We start from the raw sequence: 7,047 nt of genomic DNA, 5'->3' as shown, positions 1-7,047 counted from the left end.
ATGGAAATCATAATTATGGGATGCTGGAATGTTTGGATCCAGGGAAATGGGAAGATCTTCAACTCCAAACCATTCTCACTTCATTCTTGGAAGAGCATGCTCAGAAACGACCTATTGCTAATCAAGCACAGAATCAAGGACAAATGTGAAGCTCTTCTCTCAAGTTGGATTGATCAAGTCCTAGATTGCAACTGATTTATCATGTTGGGTTTTGCTAGAGCTGGAATTGGATAGACGTTTGTTTTCTTTGTTTTCCCTTACGTCTGTACATAAACCTTTTTAATATATATACACCGTAAAACGATTGTTCTACGGGTTTTCAGTTAAAAAAAGTTGCATGGATTTGAGATACGTAGATGCCGGGCACAAGATATCAGGGCCGGCGGGAGCTATTTTCGGACGCGCCCGCGAGTGTACAGAGGGCCGGATTTGTCAAGTCCGGCTGTAGATGCTCTAACTTTTGACACTCTCCAACTATTCGGAGCTAAAAGTGGATTCTACTTGAAAAACCTAGCCCAGTATGTTTCACTGAATTTTGACAAGCCAAGCCTACTTTGCTGCTGCCAAGGTGCCCTTTGATTCGAAACGTAAATCAACCAGCTGGGTCAGGAACTGTACTGCCTACACCAATGGCTGCTCAACAACTCAAGCGTATGAACAGAGTCCATATGCTCAGGTACCTCCTATCCAACAGTGGGAATCCCTGCTGCCATGAAGCCCAAAAAGCATGCCCATAAACAAGCCACAGTGCCCCTGCTCCAATGGCCGAGACCCAAAGGTTGGACTACCTCAACTCACCCATGAGCTGCACAAAGGCATCGCACTTTGCAGCATCATCGGATAAAAGAATTTCGTCTCCGGCCGATCCCCTCTCCCCTTATCCGCCATCACGCGTCCGTGCATGAGCCACGACGACGATGATTCATTCATTCATGCGCCCCATCACCGGATCGCCGTCGCGGCGGGCGCTCTTTTCCCGAGATTTGGTCCGTTTCTTTTTGGCCGGATGGGGACAAGTCCACGGATCGCCGCGATGAGCTCTTTTGGCATGTCCATCGTCCATTTCGGTCCCGTCGCGTACAGCTAGCACAGCACAGCGGCCGGTCCGTTCCGCGTACCAAGAAGCGCGTGTGTGTGCTTCCGTCCGTGGGATAATGCCTGAATATTTCATATCGTGCGCGTTCGGTGCCCACAGTCCACTCACACTTCTCTACACTGTTTGTTTATTAGGAGTACGTACGAACGTACGATCAATTTCAGACGGGCAGTTACCACTTATTACCACACGGTTCGGTTCTTTGTACTACTAGTTTAGGATCATCGTTTTCTTAACAAGCCTAGATTTGGCACCCCTTATCTTACCTGTGTGTGTTTGTGTGTTTTCAAGGGAGTCACCGGAGCAAAGCATGTGACGGTCGAATCTATGCCTTGTGATCTCTGCTCTGCTAGCTAGGGTATACAAAAGCAGGGGAGCTTTCCAGCAGCAGATTTGGCGCTGCCGTCTTTTCGAACAGTACGCCAAGAATCAGGAGGCATATCTATCTATCTATCTTGGCATATGGGGAGCTAGTATTCCTACATAAGCCATCTATATTGTGGCTTGCTAATTAGCATGCAACTTGTGGTGCAAAATCTGTCAAATATATCTACGTTCCGAATCATTGATCACATCGTTCATAATAGGCATCCGATCTGCTGCATGTACGAATGTATTGTCCCATTGCACGATCTAGATGGTCCTCCATCCATCGACATTCCTGGTACGTGCTGGGAGTACAGAGTACTACGTAGCTAGGGTACCTGCCTCAGCTCTCCCGAGAACAATATTGTCTTGAGAGAGAACCAATACTTTGCACGGGTGTCGGGCGCACCGTGTCACTGTCTGCGCCAGAAACGAGGACAGGTAAACACATCAATTCCACTATATTTTATGGGGTCATCAAAGTAGTTATCCTGTCGTGTGGCTGTGGTTTTAGCTGTCCAAACAAGCTCCTCACTGATAAGTCTTCCAGAAAAAACAAAGCAGTAATCTCAGTCAAAACTTCGGTCAGGAAACATTTTCTCTCTATCTGAACGTGCTCTGCTTCAGTCAATTCAGAACACAAAAACAACAATATATTGTTGACCTGGGAGCTGACTGCTGGCTGAGTTTAGATTTCCAACAGAGAAGGAACACACATCGGCCTGCCCAACAATTCGAGCAAGTCAATCCATATCCATATCCATACGCCATCTGATGCATGTGTGTGCACGCGCCTTTTGGCCCTCCCGACTCAGCGGCTCCTCACACGATCGCGGGCGGCACTGCACACCTGCACTGCGCTGCCACTATGGAGCGATACCGACCCCGAAATTCCGACGTGAAAGGGAAGGCCACTAGCTCAATGCCCCTTTCGGCATTCGTCCGTCCACAACTCACAAGAGAGAGCAGAGTCATCGCCGCGCTGTGCTCCGCCGCCTATAAATAATGCCCCGACCACCAACATGGCATTTACCTACGCAGCACAGCAGAGCAGAGCAGAGCTAGCGGTGACTGGCTGGCTGCGAGCACGACTGGTGCTACCTAACCCGGTTGACCCCCAGAAAGCATGGACGTTGAGAGCTCCGCGGCGCATGAGGTCTCCGTCGACTGGCGGGGCCGCCCCTGCGAGCCCGGCCGGCACGGCGGCATGCGCGCCGCCGTCTTCGTCCTAGGTACATCGTACTCCTACCTACATCAAGTTAGTTTGTTATACGGAGGAGCGATGGAGCAATGTCCATCCAATCCATGGCGCGCGTGCTGAGTGCTGACTGGTGAGGCTGATGTGCAGGGATCCAGGCGTTCGAGATCATGGCGATCGCGGCGGTGGGGAACAACCTCATCACGTACGTGTTCGGGGAGATGCACTTCCCGCTGTCGGAGGCGGCCAACGTGGTGACCAACTTCGTGGGCACCATCTTCCTCCTCTCCCTCCTCGGCGGCTTCCTCTCTGACTCCTACCTCGGCTGCTTCTGGACCATGCTCACCTTCGGCTTCGTCGAGCTCTCGGTACTCCTCCACTATCCTTTCCTTGCTCACAATCTATATACTCCTAGTACTACAAACTCGACTAGGAAGGAGTGGCTAGCTGCAGTGACCACCAACGGGTGGCCTGCGCGTGTTCCATTCAAGACAAGAAGATGAGGAAGATGGAACGTGTGAGAGTGTTTTTCCTTTGAGACCGACCCATTGACTGTTGTTTTCACGTAAAGGGAGATGAACTTGGATGGGCCTGATAAAAAAAAAGGCCCCAATCACCATGCATGGACCCGGTTTTGGGACCAGGTTGAATTCAACGCACGCAGCATGGCTCATAATTAGTTTTTGTTTTCTGAAAGAAAAGCACACGCCAATGGGAATTTGTTTGTTGTTGTTGGGCCTTACCTGAAAACAACACGTCCCAAGAAAGTTGTGCTAGTGTTACTTGCCTATTGTTTACTTGACAGTTGACACTCTAGTTATCCTAGGCACTTCTGTCTTTTACTAGCAAAATACAGCTTTTGTAATTTACCTTAAAACACTGTATTAATGGAAACATGGAATCGAAGAAACCAAACTTAAAATTCCATTAAGAATATAACCAGAAATACATATGCTTTGCAATGGATTTTTACTAGTAGTATGTTTTGTCCTCAGGGCTTCATACTACTGTCGGTGCAAGCACACCTTCCGCAGCTGAAGCCGCCGCCGTGCAACATGGCGTCCATGGACGGCAGCTGCGAGCAGGCCAGGGGCTTCAAGTCCAGCATCTTCTTCGTCGCGCTCTACCTGGTGGCGCTCGGCAGCGGCTGCCTCAAGCCCAACATGATCGCGCACGGCGGCGACCAGTTCTCCAGCTCCGCCGGGGCCGACAATGCCAAGAGCCTCTCCACCTACTTCAACTCCGCCTACTTCAGCTTCTGCCTCGGCGAGCTCGTCGCGCTCACGGCGCTCGTCTGGGTGCAGACGCACTCCGGGATGGACGTCGGCTTCGGCATCTCCGCCGCCGCCATGGCCGCCGGGCTCATCAGCCTGGTCTCCGGCGCGGCCTTCTACCGGAACAAACCTCCTCAGGGCAGCATCTTCACTCCTATTGCAAGGGTAAGAATAATGCTTGATGATCAACTCAGAACACGCCGTTCTGATTATGTACTACCAACTCGGGTTCACTTCACTATATATATATTATAATTAATATATATATATATATATATTCAGTAAATTAGTAATAATAACTCAATAATTGTAAAGACATATAAAAAATTTCAACTGACAAACTTTGCGCATTCAAAAATTGGACGAAGTTTGGACCGTTAGGTTAGTGGCAGGTTGCTGTATGACAGTATGTCAAACATCTCCTTCCTGCTAGAAAAAATCCATTTAAGAAATTTCTAGGATACTGCAGTATATCCAAGAACTTTTGTCAAGACAAATGATCTGGTCACATAACTATGTCCCTCTAGTACTCTATGGTTAGATTGGCTATACTTGAAATAGTGGGTAGACTTAGTTTCGTCATCATTCAGTCAGTCAGCTGTTCTTGCATTATGCTCACCTTGTCACATTCAACAGTTGTGCAATTTGGGGCCATATGATAGGTACAACTAGTTTACATATTTGCTTGCCCCGATCAGATCTAGTCAGATACACCAAGCTAGAAACGATGTGCAAGTTGTGTCTGCGGTGCAGTTCTTAAAGGTTTGTGACTTATTGACTGTTAGGACGTCAGTTGTGTGCGCAGCTGTGGTTTTGGTCCTGCTGATAACGACAGAACTGACTGCGGATTATGTATGATTTGCTGTCACGTGTGCTGATGTGCAATCTGTGCACTTGCGTTATTCAGCATTGGTTCGAGATGACAATCTCTCTGTGTGCAAACAATGATAAAATATTGGGCCGTGCTTTATGCTGTTTTTGTCAAATGAGGTTAAGATCATTTTGACACAGAAATGTACAATTGGTAGTAGGCGTCGTGTCAGTAGCATTTACATCAGATTTCGCTATTTGCTGCTGATCCTGACTGACTTGTGTAACATTCTAAATTCTGCAGGTGTTCGTCGCCGCCTTCACCAAGAGGAAGCAAATCTGCCCTGCCAATCCTGGCAACGCCGGAATTGGCGAGCCGGCACGCCTCGCCGGCAGCTTCCGCCACGGCAACAAATTCAGGTGGACCGCCGCATCCATCGTTCTGCTGACCAGATTGCTCTGTCTGAGTTGTTCTGCGTCCTGACTGACATGCTGTGAAACCATGTACGCAGGTTCTTGGACAAGGCGTGCGTCAGGGACGCGGCACAGCAGCAGGGGGCCAACACGAAGCCGGAGAGCCCGTGGCGGCTGTGCACGGTGTCGGAGGTGCAGCAGGCCAAGACCCTCCTCGCCGTGACGCCCATCTTCGCCTGCACCATCGTGTTCAACACCGTGCTCGCGCAGCTGCAGACCTTCTCGGTGCAGCAGGGCAGCGCCATGGACACCGTCCTCGGGGGCGCCTTCCGCGTCCCGCCGGCGTCGCTGCAGGCCATCCCCTACGCCATGCTCCTCCTGCTCGTCCCGGCGTACGAGCTCCTCCTCGTGCCCTTCATGAAGCGGCTCACGGGGACGCGCTCCGGGATCACCCCGCTGCAGCGCATCGGGGTCGGCCTCGGCACCGTCGCCTTCTCCATGGTCGCCGCCGCCACCGTCGAGCGCCGGCGCCGCGACCTGTCGGCGTCCGGGGCGCGGATGTCCGTGCTGTGGATCGTGCCGCAGTTCCTCGTGTTCGGCGTGTCGGAGATGTTCACCGCCGTGGGGCTCATCGAGTTCTTCTACAAGCAGGCCTGCGCCGGCATGCAGTCCTTCCTCACCGCGCTCACCTACTGCTCCTACGCCTTCGGCTTCTACCTCAGCTCTGTGCTGGTGACGACGGTGAACAGGGTCACGGCGAGGCACGGCGGCGCCGGCTGGCTCGGCGACAACGACCTCGACAAGGACAGGCTGGACCTCTTCTACTGGATGCTCGCTGCGCTCAGCGTGCTCAACTTCTTCTGCTACCTGATCTGCGCAAGGTGGTACAACTCTGGTGCCGATGGCTCTGATGCTGCCTCGGCTCAGATTGCAGCAGAGGGTGATGCCAAGGAGATCAGCTGAAGACCTGCATGGAGACTGAACCTGTATATGCGTATAGATATATGTAGAAATGCATGAAAAGTAGTGATGGGGAAAGAAGTGCTAGGTTAAGAAGAAGGTTTCCTTTGATAAGGAATAGAAAGTACATTAGCATGGCTAAGAAAGTACATTAGCATATGTATGCTAGTTCTACCACAAGGCATAGTCTTCAGTAAACTTATTTCAGACACCTGTGGCCAACATGGAAATATGCAATGGAATAGTGAATTAAGCAACAGATAGGATGTTGATACCGTTTGTCTAATTCACATCTGGATGTTTTTTAAGAATGTCACATCTAAGCTTCCACAAATATATAATGCAGCAACAAGAAAAAAATTAGGACAAAAAAAAATAGACCACAAACAGAGTGGACATCAGCTTAGATGTGACATAATTATATCACATCTAGATGTGTCCTAGACAGACCCATGTTGATAATGTAACCGCCGAGCACAAACCTCCCTTGGCATGAAACAAGAATCAACCAAATTTCAGAACACATAATGCATGCAAGATATACCTATCATAGCCAAGCAGTTCAATGTAAACTCAAAACAAAATCTTGTTCAGGTCATTCACTATGCTCGATAAGTACTACTAGCAGCAGTTACGAAGTTTCCAGGTAGCAAAGCATACAGAATTCATACATGCTGCAAATTTTGTCCAAGGACACCATCTTACAGAATGATGCAATTGCTGCCAGATTTGGCCTCTTCTTCAGCCTTCTTCAGGCTATCCTTCAGCGTTTCTGCTCCGGTGCTCCCCCCTGGCTGAACGCGAGGTGGAAAAACACATCGACGGCCAGGATGAACCAAAAAGGTTCATAACGAGGGGCACGATCGTCTTTGTTGCCCCCGCGTACAGCCGTCGAGGAGCCCTGGGAGGCCCGTACGGGCCCGGTTAGA

The 7,047-nt window shown here is 50.2% G+C and overlaps 1 protein-coding gene across 1 annotated transcript; it reads left to right on the top strand.

Annotated features, from left to right (window-relative positions):
* Positions 1–2,371: 2,371 nt before the first annotated feature.
* Positions 2,372–6,394, top strand: LOC109747775 (protein NRT1/ PTR FAMILY 4.3). Its single transcript, XM_020306804.2, has 5 exons — positions 2,372–2,694; positions 2,811–3,028; positions 3,656–4,099; positions 5,049–5,164; positions 5,257–6,394. The coding sequence occupies exons 1-5, from the start codon at positions 2,589–2,591 to the stop codon at positions 6,119–6,121; spliced, it is 1,749 nt and encodes a 582-aa protein (XP_020162393.1). The 5' UTR covers positions 2,372–2,588; the 3' UTR covers positions 6,122–6,394.
* Positions 6,395–7,047: the final 653 nt, after the last annotated feature.

Source organism: Aegilops tauschii, chromosome 2, assembly GCF_002575655.3.
Source record: "Aegilops tauschii subsp. strangulata cultivar AL8/78 chromosome 2, Aet v6.0, whole genome shotgun sequence".
Classification (NCBI taxonomy): domain Eukaryota; kingdom Viridiplantae; phylum Streptophyta; class Magnoliopsida; order Poales; family Poaceae; genus Aegilops; species Aegilops tauschii.
This window is presented reverse-complemented; position numbering and strand designations above follow the sequence as displayed.

Excerpts from the sequence above, each read along its gene's own strand:
- LOC109747775 (XM_020306804.2), top strand. The coding sequence starts at position 2,589 with ATGGACGTTGAGAGCTCCGCGGCGCATGAGGTCTCCGTCGACTGGCGG. Across the intron at positions 2,695-2,810 it reads CGCCGCCGTCTTCGTCCTAG|GGATCCAGGCGTTCGAGATC; the intron begins GTACATCGTACT and ends GCTGATGTGCAG. Across the intron at positions 5,165-5,256 it reads CGCCACGGCAACAAATTCAG|GTTCTTGGACAAGGCGTGCG; the intron begins GTGGACCGCCGC and ends CCATGTACGCAG.